The sequence below is a fragment of the Polistes dominula genome, unplaced genomic scaffold (genome assembly GCF_049000335.1).
Source record: "Polistes dominula isolate Pdom_NZ unplaced genomic scaffold, Pdom_raw_medaka contig_307, whole genome shotgun sequence".
Lineage (NCBI taxonomy): Eukaryota > Metazoa > Arthropoda > Insecta > Hymenoptera > Vespidae > Polistes > Polistes dominula.
The window spans coordinates 265,995-283,820 of NW_028301025.1; the positions used below are offsets into that span (position 1 = coordinate 265,995).

The 17,826-nt window shown below is 30.4% G+C and overlaps 8 protein-coding genes across 8 annotated transcripts; 2 read left to right on the top strand and 6 right to left on the bottom strand.

Moving 5' to 3' along the window:
• Positions 1–129: 129 nt before the first annotated feature.
• Positions 130–2,028, bottom strand: Arl6IP1 (ADP-ribosylation factor-like 6 interacting protein 1). The gene is made up of 5 exons (XM_015332470.2): positions 1,885–2,028; positions 1,560–1,693; positions 1,242–1,479; positions 527–611; positions 130–441 (listed from the first exon to the last, which is right to left on the bottom strand). Exons 1-5 carry the CDS (start codon positions 1,909–1,911, stop codon positions 341–343), a joined length of 585 nt encoding a protein of 194 aa, XP_015187956.1. The 5' UTR covers positions 1,912–2,028; the 3' UTR covers positions 130–340.
• Positions 2,029–2,138: 110 nt separating this feature from the next.
• Positions 2,139–4,238, top strand: LOC107072486 (ubiquitin-conjugating enzyme E2 S). Its single transcript, XM_015332469.2, has 7 exons — positions 2,139–2,185; positions 2,351–2,444; positions 2,502–2,653; positions 2,883–3,030; positions 3,191–3,381; positions 3,463–3,591; positions 3,693–4,238. Exons 3-7 carry the CDS (start codon positions 2,636–2,638, stop codon positions 3,843–3,845), a joined length of 639 nt encoding a protein of 212 aa, XP_015187955.1. The 5' UTR covers positions 2,139–2,185; positions 2,351–2,444; positions 2,502–2,635; the 3' UTR covers positions 3,846–4,238.
• Positions 4,239–4,946: 708 nt separating this feature from the next.
• Ref1 (RNA and export factor binding protein 1) lies at positions 4,947–7,118 on the bottom strand. The gene is made up of 6 exons (XM_015332468.2): positions 7,027–7,118; positions 6,746–6,964; positions 6,084–6,221; positions 5,858–6,005; positions 5,631–5,771; positions 4,947–5,502 (listed from the first exon to the last, which is right to left on the bottom strand). The coding sequence occupies exons 1-6, from the start codon at positions 7,099–7,101 to the stop codon at positions 5,393–5,395; spliced, it is 831 nt and encodes a 276-aa protein (XP_015187954.2). The 5' UTR covers positions 7,102–7,118; the 3' UTR covers positions 4,947–5,392.
• Positions 7,119–7,298: 180 nt separating this feature from the next.
• On the bottom strand, positions 7,299–8,881 carry sel (canopy family protein seele). Its single transcript, XM_015332432.2, has 4 exons — positions 8,382–8,881; positions 8,172–8,287; positions 7,869–8,075; positions 7,299–7,785 (listed from the first exon to the last, which is right to left on the bottom strand). Exons 1-4 carry the CDS (start codon positions 8,470–8,472, stop codon positions 7,390–7,392), a joined length of 810 nt encoding a protein of 269 aa, XP_015187918.2. The 5' UTR covers positions 8,473–8,881; the 3' UTR covers positions 7,299–7,389.
• A 253-nt stretch (positions 8,882–9,134) lies between these two features.
• Positions 9,135–10,458, bottom strand: Polr3F (RNA polymerase III subunit F). Its single transcript, XM_089174302.1, has 4 exons — positions 10,363–10,458; positions 9,631–10,251; positions 9,356–9,517; positions 9,135–9,261 (listed from the first exon to the last, which is right to left on the bottom strand). The coding sequence occupies exons 1-4, from the start codon at positions 10,456–10,458 to the stop codon at positions 9,184–9,186; spliced, it is 957 nt and encodes a 318-aa protein (XP_089030428.1). The 3' UTR covers positions 9,135–9,183.
• Positions 10,459–10,627: 169 nt separating this feature from the next.
• On the top strand, positions 10,628–11,400 carry LOC107072488 (uncharacterized). The gene is made up of 2 exons (XM_015332471.2): positions 10,628–10,762; positions 10,885–11,400. Exons 1-2 carry the CDS (start codon positions 10,649–10,651, stop codon positions 11,263–11,265), a joined length of 495 nt encoding a protein of 164 aa, XP_015187957.1. The 5' UTR covers positions 10,628–10,648; the 3' UTR covers positions 11,266–11,400.
• Rpt2 (26S proteasome regulatory subunit Rpt2) lies at positions 11,212–13,414 on the bottom strand. Its single transcript, XM_015332464.2, has 4 exons — positions 13,259–13,414; positions 11,982–12,930; positions 11,632–11,867; positions 11,212–11,543 (listed from the first exon to the last, which is right to left on the bottom strand). Exons 1-4 carry the CDS (start codon positions 13,259–13,261, stop codon positions 11,409–11,411), a joined length of 1,323 nt encoding a protein of 440 aa, XP_015187950.1. The 5' UTR covers positions 13,262–13,414; the 3' UTR covers positions 11,212–11,408.
• A 762-nt stretch (positions 13,415–14,176) lies between these two features.
• LOC107072489 (dihydrolipoyllysine-residue succinyltransferase component of 2-oxoglutarate dehydrogenase complex, mitochondrial) lies at positions 14,177–17,328 on the bottom strand. Its single transcript, XM_015332473.2, is given in 10 exon segments — positions 14,177–14,515; positions 14,609–15,059; positions 15,197–15,372; positions 15,449–15,799; positions 15,914–15,966; positions 15,969–16,040; positions 16,141–16,211; positions 16,389–16,437; positions 16,598–16,622; positions 17,187–17,328. Coding segments are annotated over 10 exon segments (1,458 nt in total). The 5' UTR covers positions 17,262–17,328; the 3' UTR covers positions 14,177–14,380.
• Positions 17,329–17,826: the final 498 nt, after the last annotated feature.

Consider the following 17,826-nt stretch of genomic DNA (forward strand, 5'->3'; position numbering starts at 1 on the left):
TAGGAAAAAAATAAGAAGAAATAAAATAAAATAAGATAAAATAATATAAAATTCATATATAGATGAATACTTTCCACTTAGATTAATCTCAGTCATTGAACATTAATTGTCATGAATAAATGGAGAGGGTCCATTATTATATAATATTTTATAAAGCAGAAAGTTTTGATTTCTCCTTTAAAAAGTAATACACATTATTTAAATGTATACGAACCATTGAGATGTAGCATTATATAGCATATACATCATAAATAACACTAATTTAATTGCATCAAAACGAGGCGTGTAAAGAGAATGATGAAGACAAAAAATAAATAATACATACACGGAGAGCAATGTTTTATGACAATTTTTCTTGAGTTAAATAATTGTGAATGTATTTCACAGCGGATCGCGCTCTTCCCTTGTATTTGAATCCCGGTGTAAGTAGAATAGCGTTAACTGCACACAACAAACGTATATTTTGTATTAAATTGATATAAAAGAATTATTATTAACAAGTATTCCTTCATATATTTCTATTTACCCGCTATATAAGATAAAAGAAGATTATTGATTGTATTTCCAAGCCACGCAAATAGCACCAAAAAGATCATAATCGTTCCATAATACTGTAATTAAAAATATATTACATCTACTTATCCTCACATTATTTATACATATTTATATTAGGTCGAGTCATAAATAACTGTCCGTTTTTGATGAGACAAAGAATGGCAAAGACACTTTTCATGCAGGTTTTTTTTTGCACTCTTTGCAATTGTTCAACGTATCTATTGGATTTTGCTCCAATATTACCTTTAAAAGGTTTATCAAAGTCGGAAATACGTCGCTGCACTCGGTTCATCTTTTAAGATCGTATCTTGAGAATGGAATTTTACAAATCAATTTCTAACTGCCCTATCAGTGATTATCAGTCCTGCACTGTATACACTGTATATTATTTCAGTTGGCACCTTAGTGCTATTGCCTTGTTTCAATTCTTAAAGCATTACATGTCGAATATGCACTTTTTACTATTATCCATTTGAGTGGTTAAGAAAAACGGTTAAATGTAACATAGAAGACTAACTGAATCCTCATACTCATCACTCTATACAGTGATATCGAAAATCAGTTTGTTTCGGTGACTTATAGTAGGTAAATACGAAAAATAGATTCTACATAGATAGATAGACATGGAGAAAGAAGTTACTTATGACTCTTCGACCTAATAGATATAATTATTGATAAGAACTTACAAAGTTAGGACGGCTGTTGCGCATAGTAACCACGGATGTCCATAAACTTTGCAACTGAAGTATCGCCTCAGAAAGATTATGACATATTTCATTTAATTTCTTTTCTTTTTGTCCTGTCCAACTATCAGCCGTACAAAAAATCGAAATAATAGTTGGAACAAAGTAATCGACAAGTGCTAAGACCAGCAAGGAAAGAGATATTAACGTGAGCAATGCTGGTTCCAACATCCAAATCATACTAAAATCATAAATAATATTAAACAACGATAAAAAGAAGATAATTAACAATAAACAGACAAAATAACACAATAAACTCACCAAAATACAGTTGTAGTAAGGCCAAGAATCAATGCAGGATACCACGGTCTCTCCCACAACAAAATAGAGTTTAATGGGAGAACAACTTCACGCCAACATTCCATTTTCCTTTTTAACTGCTTCATATGCTTCTCCTAAAAACAAAATATAAACCGATTAGTACGGAACAAAAAGAACATAAAGATAAAGATAAAGATCATCATAGCGAACATTCAACTAGATCCTTTGCATGCAAGCTACCTCTTCTAGAACAAAGAGCATAGTCAAAATATAATAAACAAGTGTATGCAAACTGAGAGAGAGAGAGAGAGAGAGAAAGCATTACCTTTTCAGAACTTGCGTTGTCTGGCATCGTGTCCAAGAAAGAATATGCAAGAGGGGAAAGAGAGAGAGAGAGGGAAAGAGAAAAAATAGTTATTTAAATTTAGTTTTCAAGTTGAAAAAAGTCTGTAATATGCGCCACCGGGAGATACGTTGCCAAGGGGAGGAGAAGGAGGTGGTGACGACGAAACGCTAAGCACCCGCTGGTGGTATTTCGAGAGATCTAAAAGAGATTTAAAAAAACAACATTTGTCTAATCAACGACACTAGGAAAAGAGAAGCGTATAAATAAGGATGAAAAAAAGGTTTATTACATACCGGCTTCAATAAGATTATATTCCTCTTTTATAGATTTAGTTGAATCGTTGTGTGTGTTGTTGTTGTTTTTTTCTTTTTTTTTGCTTATTAATAATAATTTGTATATAAGGGAAAAATGATCGAATAAATAATTAATAATGATTCATTTGTAGTGGATTAAAAATGAAGCTTTTTTTACTTGGCGATAAAAGACGAAAGCGTTCCGAGAGAATCGACTTTTGCTTTCGAGATTGTGGGTTGTGCGTGGTAAGCGGAAACGCTCGCACGCGATTGGCTGGCAGTTCAAAATGTTGATTGTTGCAGGCGATCCCTCGCTGCTGGTGCTGTGACGTTAAAGATATTTCTCTGTTCTCTATCTGAAATATAAGTGCGACTAAAAGGCGTTTTAATCGACAATTAATAGGAATAAATAATAAATAAATAATTAACAGCAAAATATGGCCGCTGTGAGTTCAGTGAGTATACCATTATTTTTCCTTCATCAAATATTTTTCTATACTCTGGCAGAGCTTTTGTTTACCTTCTGGATCCTATCTACCCTATTATATATCCTTAACAATAACACTTGATGCCGCGAAAAACACATAAAATGGTCTAAAATGGTCTAAAATGGCCCTTTCTTTTTTCTCATTATTTGCATATCACACATTTCATCTATTTATTATCTTTCTTCTCATCGAATAGATATCAAATGTTGAAAATCTTTCGCCACAAATAATACGACGTGTGGCAAAAGAAATGACCGAGCTAACGACTCAACCACCCGAGGGCATACGCGTTATTTTGAACGAGGATGATGTCACAGACATTCAGGCTATCATCGAGGGTCCTTGTGAGTTTTTCACATTTTATTATATTCTTACAATCAATCCTATAATATAGATTTAACAACAACAACAACAACAAAAGAAATAAATGAACTTCCTTCTCTGACCATAACCTTGTTTTCATCTCACATTTGTATATTTACTAATTGATTTAATATGTTCTAGCTGGAACACCCTATGCTGGCGGATATTTTCGAGTAAAATTAGCTCTCGGTAAAGACTTTCCACAAGGACCACCTAAAGCATTTTTTCTTACAAAAATATTTCATCCTAATGTCGCGAAAAATGGAGAAATATGTGTTAATACGTTGAAAAAGGATTGGAAATCAGACCTCGGAATCCAACATATATTATTGGTAACATTAACATTGGTCTACATTATAATTGTACATAAATGATAATAGTAGTAATCTATTTGAATGAATTTATTTTTATAGACAGTAAAATGTTTATTGATAGTGCCAAATGCCGAATCTGCATTAAATGAAGAGGCTGGTAAATTATTATTAGAAAGGTATGATGATTATTCCGAAAGAGCAAAAATGATGACAGAAATACATGCACAGGTAAAGTATACTTTTGAAATTGTTAACAGCTACATCATATAGATTATTAATTAATCGTCAAATTGTAAATAATTCATATTTACATATGAATATTTTTGTAGGGAGGCGGTAAAGGCAGTAAAGCAGGTCTGGAAAGCTGTGCTTCCTCCGAAGTTGGAGGACCCCTGCCAAAGAAGCACGCAGGTGATAAAAAACTAACAGCGGAAAAGAAAAAGATGTTGAAAGATAAAAAAAGAACGCTTAAAAGATTATAAGACAAAACTGGTTTTCCCCTTTGTCTTTTTCTTTTTTTTTTTTTTTTTTTTATATAATTTAAAAACACTGGTGTGTTAAAGATGCCTCGTATTGTACACAATTATTATTATTGCATAGTAAACAAATTTATTATCTAAACTCGACTGATCTTATTATTAAGCATTTAGAGAATTGAATTAATTTATAGAGTCAGTGCGCGATGACTTCCTAAATTATATGAAAAAGCAAGTACAATTCTGTAGTGATCTCTGCAATCGTGGACTGAGTTTAACAGTCGTTAGGTCCGTGGCTCTGTGGCCTCTACTAGTAAATATTTTTACATATGTACAGAATGACAAATCGTGTGATTATTTAAATAAAATAAATTATTCTCCGTACACACAGGAAATAAAGCATCCATCTTTCTTCTTCTCTTATTTTTCAATCTTTATCATTATATATTCAAAATATCAATAATAACAAAAGGGTATATATGTACATGAAAGAAGAGACACTAAAAGGATGATGTTGTATTATTTACAAGGATTATATTATTTTAGGTAAGCGAGAAGAATCAAATTATGAGAAAATATTATTTCTTTTTTATTTAGTAACTAATCGTCACTTTCTTTTCTTCAGTCTTGCATAGCTCTGCATTGCGGTTCCTTTGCTGTGTCAATATAAAGTCTCCCTCTCTCTCCCTCTCTCTCTCTCTCTCTCTCGTAATACATTATATTACATGCCTAATACTGCCATAGGTTAAATAATCATAATGTCAATATGATCTCTGACTAGTTAACGCATATCACAGTCTTATTACTCTGCTATCAGATATCATCTACGTATAGTAGTGGCATATATGTGTATGGATATGTATATATATATATATATATATATATATATATACATACATACGTATATATACACGTATATATCAATGATTGAGAGCGATATGTGAAACATTACAAAAATATAATATCAATAACAAACATTATTATTTTCATAATTGAAAAATATCTCACAAAATAGTAATGGATTCGCTAAGATCAAGATGACAATGCTTTAAAATTAATCAGATTCGGGGCTAGAAGCACATTCCGTACTTTGATAAACAACAACTGTTAAAGATGAATTTGTTTGTATTTATCAATATACTGAGCACACACGCGCGGTAATAGTACATACAAATTGCATACAGTCTTTACAGCATATCATTACTTTTTTTTTTTTGTTCTTTTTCTTTTTTTTCTTTCTTTCCTCCTTCCCTCCTCCTTCCCCCTCCTTTCTTCCTTCCTCCTTTTAATGAGTCATAAAAAAATCTATTAACTTCTATAAATCATGTTTTGAATCCCTCTAAAAATTGTATGCCAATTTCCGAAGGAAATGTCAAAAATAAAAAAAAAACACCCATTCAAAATGAAATTGCATATAACGCTTCCTTTTCTAATGGTATAATTACACTTAGTTTCATTTGTATATATCTTATGAAAATAAGGAAAACACAATTTATTGTGTTAGATTAGACGAGAACAAAACTTTATCGTGTTGCCAAGGACTTATGGTTTTGTTACTTTACTTCTTTAACGTAAGCTTCCAGTTCTGCATCTAATTCTGCAGCGGTAGGAGTTTTGGTTGCTTGTCGACTTCCTCCTCTACCTCCGCGTCTTGCACCACGACCTACGATTTTATTTAATATAATTTATCAAAAAAAAAAAAAAAAAACAACAAAACAACAACAACAAAAACAAGAAAAACCTTTGGACAGAATCAATATACAACAGATAGCAAAGATATTAATAAATTACCTCTTACAGGTCCTGAACCACGATTACCTCTAAAACGAGATTGAGTTCTTTGCACGTAACTGTTACCACTAAGTCTTGAGCCACCACGTACCGATGGAACTGGTATTTCAGATGTGGCAACTTGTATGTTCATCTCACGACCTATAGTTTCATATAAAAGATTGATTGACATTTAATCTGAACAATTATCAAACTAATTAAATAATCCTCTACAGGTAATTACATACCATCGAGTGGTACTCCATTATATTGTTTCATTGCTTTGATAGCATCCGCTCTTCTTTCAAATATAACATCAGCTGAGCCTAATGATCGACCTGATCTATCATAATGTACAGCTGCTGATTTGAGAGGTCCAAATTCACTGAACAATTCCTAATAATAAACATTCATAACTATTCATTTCTACACATTAGTGTAATAGTAGTAATAATGTATATGCATATATATTACCTGAATATCCGAATCCGATACCCCAAAATCAAGATTAGATACGAGTAATTTAGTAACACCTGTGCTGCCTATTGCACCTCTGCCAACCTTTTTTACTCCATCAAACATGTCATGTTTCCATGCACTATTTACGTCACCCTGTTGACAAATCAAGCATTTTATTAATTAGACATTTAACTATGGATAACTATTATCAAGAAAATAGATATATTATAGGATCCAATGTGTTTATGTGAATGTAAACAAATGTTGAAAAGGACGTAAACAGAGAATGCAAAGAGAGGTCAAAAGAAACATACATTTTTTTATTAATTATCATTAATCTGAATCTTGCAATGAATTTATTTCTCTAAACAATTTCTAATAAGAATACATACATAAGTAGCATAAATAAATCTAGTTTACAAAAGCGGAAGTAGAAGAAAATATGTCCACGAACGAAAAGCATGTGACAAGCTATAAAAGCTTGCTATATATATGCTATATATATGTATATATAGATCATATATGCTATGCATATACATATGTATATATATATATATATATATACATATATATATGTATACGAGTGTGTATATATATATATATATATTTCTATATATACACGCATAATGAATTACGCTTCAATGGCAATAATATATAAAAACAGTGTAATTACTTACTCTTGTGTATGGAAGAGAAGTTCTTGTGATGCCACCACGACTGCGTCCTCGCATGACGCTGCCGCCGCCGCCGCCACCGCCAACTCTTTGGGTTCTTCGAGCTCCTCTACGAGGCGAACCACCAACACCTCTACCTCTTCTACCACCCCCTCCTCGCGCTCGCGTTCCTTTATTTTGTTTGATAATATCGTCGAGACTCATTTCTATTTTGTCTACCATCTTCATTTGTAATAATTAATCAATTAATTCACAAGATCACTCAAAAATGAATGAATACCAACCTCTAACGACTTCGTAATAATGGCGGCGAACGAAGACGATATAAGCACGCACGGGAAGTTGGGTATGAACACCATTAACCACAAACTAAGAGTGTCAACTACATCTTATATATTGTTAATAGTAGGAACGTTGGCAGCGCCTCTGGTAGCAACATTTTCGAAACACTTCAAAATTCATTTGCTCAAATCATATATTTATTTATTTATTATTTACAAATGTATATTATAAAAGGCATCTCAACGGTAGAATTATAAACATACAAAAAATAACGTCTTTTTATATATATATATATACGTATATGGGCACACATACATTTACATAAATAATACATTCGTATAATTTAGTAGAATATTACTTAGAAATTACAATTCATCTTTTTCACTCATTTTCTTCTCTTCATGTTTTTCATTCATTTTCTTCTCTTCATGTTTTTCATTCATTTCGTCGTCCTCTTCATCTTTTTCACTCATTTTCTTCTTCTCTTCATCTTTTTCACTCATTTTCTTCTTCTCTTCATATTTTTCACTCATTTCGTCGTCCTCTTCATCTTTTTCACTCATTTCGTACTCTTCATCTTTTTCAATCATTTCGTACTCTTCATCTTTTTCACTCATTTCGTCCTCTTTATCTTCCTTAGCGAAATCTTGCTCGTTACAAAGTTCTGCAATATCTGTACATAATGTTCTCTTAATGTCAGTTTTTCCCATACTAAATAGATTAACAATGTCGATTTCGAATTCCTCTACTATAGATTCACACTGAAATAAAAATCAAATAATATTTATTTAATAGTAAAATTACTATATTAGAAATGAATTAATGATTGAGTCAATGTACTAACGTTATATACCAAACTCTTATTTAATTCACCATCTTGAATTAGATCGACTTCAGTTATCTTGGGATTCATGTAACCAGACGTATCCATAAGATTTAAGATTATCAATCGACCATCTGATTTATTTGTTGCCTTCACATAATCTGACATTTTACCACAAACATCATCTAACATATCCATAATGAAAATTTCAGAACGTACCTTGGATACCTTGAAATAATAATAATAATAATAATAATAATAATAATAATACCTTATTAGGATTTTAGGTATACGTTTCAAGCGGTTATTCGAAGAAAAACTTACTGATTTTCTGTTACTATTTCCTTCAGCATCCATTCTAAAATCTCCAACATTTATTTTTAGTAAAGGGTTAATCTTATCTACTTCTTTTTTCAGTTCATCCATAGTAGCCCTACAGACTGTGGTATATATAAATATATATATATCAATTTATTAACATCTATGAAATTTCAAATTTATTAATAATTTAACATAAAGTATATACAAATTTACCTAAACATTTAAGATACTTTGCATCTATATCTGTCGATTTGACAAAAATGCATAGCTGCAAAGTAACAGCTATGATTAATATATTCTTCATTTTAGTTTATGCAAATTCAAATGATTGATCTTCTTCTTTTTATAATTAATAATTGAAATAGTAAGTGAATATTGTTAATATTAAACACTTAAATATACTAAGTATATAAAACGCACGCACGCACGCACGTACGCACGCACACACACACACACTAGAAACTAATTATATTCTATTTAATATTACAAAGCTCTTTAGACTTTTGTCTAATAATTCAACAATTATATACTGACTAAATGTATAACGTGTGAAATTGATTTTGAGATAAAAAATCTGAACGTAACTGAAATTTAGTTCCACTGAATGCTGATTGGATGATGCTTAAAACAACGTTAATGTCAAATCGATCCAATCAAAATCAAATATACAGTTGTACTTTATTATTATAAATATTTTCAACCAATTTTCAATTATTTATATATGCACCCTTGAGAGAATTGAAAAATATTCTTAATTATTACATGAAAAACAAAAAAGGTTAACTTTAACTAGAAAAATAACAATTTTATATAGTATATACATTTGAAATAACAATAACAATAAACGATGAGAATCTAAATACTCAATTGTAATTGGTTAATAATTAATTATTAACGATTTGTTAAGTATTTACGAATAACACGTGGCGTATGACGAATGGTTTTATAAGAAAATTAAAATGTTTGTTTTTGTTTTTTTCTTTTATTTAATAATCGATTAGAAATGTACATATCTTCAAAACTCCAACCACTCCTTCATGTATAAACACTTTGTAGGTGTAACATCTCCTATATCGCAACAATTCTTCATAACCTGCATTACGCATAAACATATTGACATATATTAAATCAACATGAAAATAACATGAAAACAACATGAATGAAAATCAAAAAAATATGAAACTTACAGGACAAACTCCGCAAGGAGCTTTCAATAGACCTGAAGAGGTTAATAATGGTTTTATGGATCTATACATATTAGTTCCATCGGTAGACACGGATTTTTCTACTTTTCCATCGTATATCAAAGTATTTAAAATCATTTCTAAATCCGCAACCGTTAATTTGACCTAAAGACAAATATACATATATATATATATATATATATATATATATATATATATATATATATATCATTAATACTTTCCATAGGATAAAACTTATTAAAAATAAAATGTAAAACCTTGCTTATTCCTAAATCTGAAATAAATTTCAAAACTTCTGTAGACGAGGCAAATGCTATATTTCTGGCATCTAAAGGGCCGCCATCCCATTTGTTTGCATCTTCTCTTTTTTTCTCCAAAAATTTAAGACATTGTTGGTTAAGAATTTCTACAAATTCTGCTTCGAAATCTTGATCTTGATACCATGCACCACCGGTAATGGATCTGTCTGGTTCTAAGTTATAGACCATATAAACTTTCTTTTTATTCGCTGCTACAGATTTCACTGCTTTAATAAACTTTTTATTTTCCAATTTTTTCAGAATTTTATTTAATTGAATAAGTACTAGATTAGATTTAGTTCTTATGTCTCTAATCCATATTCCCTTATTGCCTGCCTCTTCAATTATATTGTAGACAATCTTTTCTTCGTTATCAGAACCCTTAGCAATTTTAGTTTTAGACGGATCTTTTAACATATAAAGCAATGATCCATTGTGTTTGTACAAATCAAGATATCCTTTTCCAAGTAGTTTATTAATAGTCTGTGCTCTTTGGTTTGCTTGTAGCTTTGGCATTTCGTTCATTAAATCTTTGTCCGATATTCCTTTTGGTTTGAGTCGTGCCAAGGCTATTATTCTGTAAATATTCAAAAATAATCAAATATGCTCTATTATTTATATGCAATCTTAATCTCTTTATGTTACATCCTTAACCTAATAAATAAAATAATGCATTGATGTATTTACTTTTTTCTCTATCATATCAAGGTCTTTGGGATCATTATCTTTATCCTTTCCTCGTTCTTCTGAAGTACTTGTTTCACTTTCCATTTGATTTTTATTCATTATATTTGTAAGGTTTGCTAAAACAGTGAAATACTTTCAAACAGTTAATCCTTTCTCACCAACAAACAGTCTACACCTATAATACGTATAAAACGTATAAAACGTATAAAGTGTTATAACGTGTTATAACGTGTTATAACACTTGTTTTCAAATATTAATTTAATTATTCGACAATATATATTATACAATATGGAAAATTCTTTCAATACTACTATTGATTCTTCAAACAAACAAACATTGGAAGACGAAGATCTCTTTATAGGTTATAAGAACTGGGATCGATTAGTCGCAGCTGCTTCTACTGTAACCTATAAATTATACTCCTTTTATTTTATTGTCCTAGTTTTATTATATTTAGTTTAATTCAACAATTTTATAGTAAACTGTTTTAAACTGTTTTAAACTGTTTATTTTTTTTTTTTTAGATAGGTTACAAAGAAGGCATAGAAGATGGACAAGAATCGGTGTTTCAAGAAGGATTTGACATGGGTTATAAAGATGCTTTTAATAACGCATTTAAGTTAGGAAAATATAAAGGTCTAACTAGTTCTATAGAAGAAAATCTTCAACTACCCTCGGTTGTAAAAACTATACTAAGTGAAACTAAGAAAGGCATATGTTATATATGTAATGAAGAATCTTTAAGTAAAAATGTTGATGGACAGATAGAAGATGATCTATTTGTGGATATTGTAGAAAAGCAAAAAACACATTCTAAGAAGGTTATTGAAATATTAAATCAAAATCTTGAATCTGTCTTGATAAAAAATAATATTGATATTCATGGTTCAGCTTTGGATACATAATGATATGTGTATATATGTTATTCAAAAAAAAAATGTATGAATAAGCGCTGCAGGATATTTTTCGTTAATAAGTTTGTATTGACACGAATGACGTTTTTATATTAGCAGTAAATAAAGAATAAGATACATAAATAATGTCTTCTTTATAAGTATAATCCTTCAGGTGATCCTTCCTTTTTACGATATAAAACACTTTCCTTAGATTTTTTGAAATCATCGCTCGTAACTTTCATACGGCGTTCACGTAATGCCATTAAACCAGCTTCAGTACATATAGCCTGAAAACAATAAATAGATTACGATAGTGTGATACGATAAGTGAATCAATAGATTGACGATAAATGTATTGAAAAATGTGGGTTGTACCTTTATATCAGCGCCAGATAAATCATCCTTTGCCATAATTAATTCAGCTAGATTCACGTCTGGTGCTAAGGTCATTCTACTAGTATGAATACTGAAAATCCTTTTTTTAGTTTTTTCATCTGGTAATGGAAATTCTATTTTTCTATCAATACGTCCAGGTCTTATCAATGCAGGATCTAACGTCTCTATTCTATTGGTAGCCATAACGACTTTGACATCTCCTCTGCTGTCAAAACCTTCATGAAAATATCAAAAGAATATATTATTTATATAAATGAAATGTGAACGAGAGTTTACAGAAATCTTGCGAGAGTAAATAATCATTATTGACATTATAATATAATGATTACCATCAAGTTGATTTAACAGTTCTAACATAGTTCTCTGAATTTCTCTTTCTCCGCCGCTATTACTGTCATATCTTTTAGTTCCTACCGCATCAATTTCATCTATAAAAACTATAGAAGGAGCATGCTCCTCCGCGACTCTAAACAATTCTCTGACAAGTTTAGGACCGTCGCCTAAATATTTTTGTATCAGTTCAGAACCAACGACTCTAAGGAAAGTTGCTGATGTTTGATTGGCTACAGCCTTTGCCAGAAGCGTTTTACCCGTTCCAGGTGGTCCATAAAGTATAACTCCTTTGGGCGGTTTAATACCCATCTCTTCATAATATTCTGGATGAGTTAATGGTAATTCTACGGATTCTTTGATTTCTTGAATTTGAGTATCAAGCCCTCCAATATCTGCGTACGTTTCTTGCGGTGCTTTTTCTAATTTCATTACTGTAACCATGGGATCTGTGTCATCACCTAACACTCCTACTACAGCATGAACTTTGTGATTCAATAATACAGAACAACCCGGTTCTAATTGATCTTTATCGACGAATGATAAAATTGATACGTAGTGTTCCGATCCAACAGATGTAGAAACTATTGCATGATTGTCATCTATGATTTCTTCTAATGTTCCAACAGACATTGGCGTTCCACGGAGATCATCTACCTTAGATCTTTCTTCTTCGTTTTTTTCTTCCTGCGGCTTTAAACGTTCTTGATTTCTAATAAACTCCTCTTCCATAAGTAAATAATCTTTTATACGTTCAAGCTTTAAAAGTTTCAATCTACAACGCGTATGAGGCGTTACTTGTGGCAATTTTAAAGCTGCATCTGGTCCTTTAGTACGTCTTTTCTTTTTTCCTACCCTCGTAGGTATAGGTGGTTCATATTTCTTCTTCTTATCCTTGTCATCTTTTTTGTCTCCGCCTGTACCTCCACTACCAGATTGATTTTGTCCCTATAGAAAACATATTATTATTATTATTATTATTATTATTATTGTTGTTGTTGCTGTTGTTGTTAATTATTTAAATTATTTGTTTCCTTTTACACTTTTCATTCGTTTGTATATACTTTAATAAGTTTTTATTTGTATTATCAATCCATAAATTAACCTCTAACCATTTCTTTTATGTCATATATATATATATATACACTTTTATGCAAAAGTTACAATATTTCTATATAAATATATGTACGCAGAAAAGATATTTTTTATTTACATTATATTCTAATTATAAATTGATATTTTTTCTACGTTATATGACATCATTTTGACAACTTACCATTTTACAATCGCAACCCTAATAACACGACGAGAAACGGCGAAGTCATCCGTAGAAATCGCGTTTACAGAGAACGTCTAGGTTACGTGTTGAAAGAAGCGTTTACAATAAGCTATCTTATGATTGGTCCAATTTTAACCAATCACAAGACGCGATTTAAATAACTTTAAATGGCATAATATTCATTCATTTCACTTTGTCATCAATATATTTGCCAACTATTTGATTCTCTCTCATATATTAAAATGGATAAAGAAACATCTTTGAAGGAATTATTTCGATTTATAAAACATAACATTTTCAAATAATTATCTTTTCTGTAGATTGCTTTTATTTTGAGTGCAAAATTTGTGTACGTACGTTTTACTTTGCATCTAATACGTGCATAATACAGGTCCATAAATGCAAAATTAAAAATATTTTATCTCGAATATAATATATATATATATGTGTCATAATAAATATCTCATAGATGAAAAATTGAAAGATTCGACAAATTGAATATACAAATTTCATATGTGAAAATAATTGTATAATTACATATAGAGTTAGATATTATTTTGATCATATTGGAAAACATAAGATTATTCAATTAATTTCAAACTTAAAATAATAAGTAACAATTATTTCATATAGTATTAATTAATAAATGTATAAATATTTAAAAGTTTCTATATGACATACCAAAATGGTATTTATGCTGAAACACATTAAAAATAAGAAAAGTTTACAATTGATAGTACACGGAGAGTACACGGAGAGTACACGGAGAGTATATAATATATAAATATATATCTTGCATTAAAAGACCAGATTCGTACGAGAAATAATATTTAAGTACGGATTTTAAAATTATGCACGTTTAACGCGATTTTCCTGTAATGTACTAAAATTGTTTTCCATTCAATTCTAGACATCTGTCGTCATACTTCCTTTTAATCTCAGTCGTTACAACACAACTCTTTACTGGTATATATAAAATCTTTCAATAAATGAACAGAATATAATACAATAGAGCATCGTACACAGAGCAATGTACAAAATATACCAGCAGAAAGGGATGAGAGACGCGTTTAAATCGCGTTTAATTCGACGAGAGAGTATGTTATGTTATCCTTTTGTTTAAAGACCAGCCAACATTATTCTTGGATCTTCTATCGCATCTTTAATTTTTCTCAAAAACATCACAGCTTCGCGACCATCGATTAATCGATGATCATATGTTAAAGCTATGTACATCATTGGTCGGATAACAACCTGAAAAATTAATTGTACAGGGTATTTTTTGTATTTCTTCTTCTTCTTCTTCTTCTTCTTCTTCTATGAAAAAAATGAAATATGTCCTCCTACCTGTCCCTTAACTGCAATAGGTCTCTCAAAAACACCATGCATTCCTAAAATAGCACTTTGTGGTGGATTTATTATAGGAGTTCCCATGAGAGAACCAAATACACCACCGTTACTTATAGTAAAGGTTCCACCATCCATATCTTCTACAGATATTTTTCCTTTTCTAGCTTTATCTCCTAATGCGGCTAAAGCGATTTCTATATCTGCAAAGTTTTTATTTTCCACACTACGTATAACAGGAACAACAAGACCTTTTGGCGTAGCTACTGCAACGCTGATATCGACATAATCTCTGTATACTATGTCGGTACCATCGATAACCGCATTAACAACAGGTTGATCCTTCAGGGCATAACAACTTGCTGCTATAAACGGACTCATGAATCCTAATTTGAGGCCGTATTTCTTCGTGAAATTTTCCTGATGCATTTTACGAAATTCCATAATTCGACTGTAATAAACAACAAATTGTTGATATAAGTATAACCATGCATTAGTACACTTTACCTCAATAAATATTCAATATTCAAATATTCAATATTATATTCAATATATATATATAATATATAATCGAATCATCAAAATAACCTCATATCAATTTCATTGAATGTCGTTAACATAGCATTCGTATTTTGTGCATCTTTTAATCTTTCCGCTATACGTAAACGCATTCTATTCATTTTAACACGTTGCTCTGTTCTCGTACCAATTATTTCACGCGTATAATCTACCGGTGGTAACTGAACTTTTGCTCCTTCCAATGACTAAAAAGTATTATTTTTCTTATTAATATGAAATTACTTAAAAATATATATGTCCATGTAGATTAATTTCCCTCACTTGTGCATGCTTGATGGCAGCAACTGGAATAGATGCAATTGGTGGTTGTGGGGGTGGAGGTTTAGCGCTAGGCGGCGGCACAGCTGACGGAGTTACTGGTGGTGCCGCTGTTGGTTTTGAAGCTGTAGGAGGTGAAGGTGGTGGAGGTGGAGGTGTTGGTGGTGGTGGCGGTGGCGGTGGTGGTGCAGCTTCTGCAGGTTTTGCCTTTGATACGTCCGGTGCAGCGGTAGCTCCACCGGTAGCACCAATATCGATAGTACATAATTTTTGTCCTGGCTTAACAGTATCACCGTCTTTGCTAAAAATCTCTTTAATTACACCTGGACCAGGCGAAGGAACAGGAACTGAAGTCTAAAATGTATATACGTATCGATCGTATCGATCTTCAAATATTCTTTATATAACGATTTAATCATTTATTATAAGAAATTAAATGGAGGACATGTGCTTCTTGTGTAAGCTTACCTTGTCAGTTTCAATTTCACACAAGACATCATCTTCCTTTACTTGATCTCCAACTTTTTTTCCCACCTCACATCTCCTTCGCTGACGCTCTCGGCAAATGCCGGTACTACAACTTCTCTAATCTCCCCTGTAATAATAACCAAAATATCAAATATCTTATGATCATCGAATAATATTTTATAGAAATTACTTTCTTATGATAAAAAGGATAATTAATATTTGCTTACACAATGCAGGAGTAGTACGTAAATATCTAGTTGGTATTTTCCATCTATGAGTTTGGAGATTTTTCGAGTATCTATATAATAAAAAAAAAAAAAAAAAAAAAAAAATTTTCAAGAAATTAATTTAAATGAATTCGAATGTCTGTAAAATATTTGATTTCTATCTCTCATATACTAATTCATATAATATAAATATTAAATATAAAAAATACATAAATAGATTCTCTTTATAAATAGATGATTTCACTTACAATGGAGTTGTGACATCCACATGTTTGGTATGGATATATAATATGCGTCCTACAAAAATGATTTTATGTAATTAATAGGTTATGTGTTCATAGTTATCCTTAATGTCATCTAATGGCACTCTATAAAGATAATGCTTTTAGAACTATGATTATATCACATAACTTTTTCCTTAATATCTTTTAATATCCTTAATAATAATTAACCTTACCTTCTTTTTGTAAGGATCTCACAACCTGCAAAAAAATCGTATGGAATGGTTGTTATGGTTTTTTCATCTATGTTCAAATCAATTGATTTAAATTTCCATAATAATTAATAAAATAATTTTTTTATAGACAAATATGACATTAATTTGATTGGTTAGTGCTGTGACAATATTATCTTCAAGATAAAGTACGATATATCTAAGAGAACAAACTAAAGTAGGTACAATGTTTCTGAATGGACATTAAACATTTTCTTCAACTCATTTCAACAACTCATGAGAGGGCAGATAAAAAGGACGTTAATAAGAACATTTGTAAATGAAAAAACATTAAATGCATGTGTATATATACATATACGTATGTAATGATTTTTAACGGCGATTGACAAGATAAAATTAAAAATAAAGAAAGAACTGCATTAATCTATTATATAACAATAAAAGAGAGGCAAGAGGGTGGTGCAATTCCGTCAGTTCGTATTTCTCTATTAAAATTATTTCAAAGAATGTTAAAAATTCAATCATATAAATTGAATCATATTAATAGAGAAGTACAATTGATACTAAAATCAGTGATCATAATGACAATTACCTTATTTTGTAATATAGAAATTCGCGATATTACACGAGGCGTGTACCGCGAACAGTTAGACAATATCGCGGCCATTCTTAGACAGAAAATTACACTCAAGCGTACGTCTATGGTACGTCTTATGATGGTAGCACAAGTACACTGTAAAAATTGGGAAATCAAATATCTAGGGAGAAATATTTAGAGTTTGCGTAGTAATGCTACACGACGATTGGCCAATTGTATTTGCACATAGATTTCAAATAATACTACAGCTAAATATAATGTCCCTACAACGTGAATGAATAATCAACTTTTTATTGTAATCTCTTTACTCTTTAATAAACTAGAATGTATGTACGTTTTATTTTTCATTTGCATTCTAGATATACATACATATATATATATATATATATATATATATATATATATATATATATATATTATTTAAAATATTCTCTGTACATAAAATACATGAAATACAAGTTTGTATAATTTTTAATTATCTTTCTATATTTTGTTCAAATAATTTATTTCTGTTGAAATTAACTTTAATGTTGACATTTGTTGTTTGGTATTTCACAAAGTATTTTTATCATTTTTAATAAATATTATAAAGTTTAAAAGAAAAAAAAAGAAAACACGCGTATATATTTTGAGA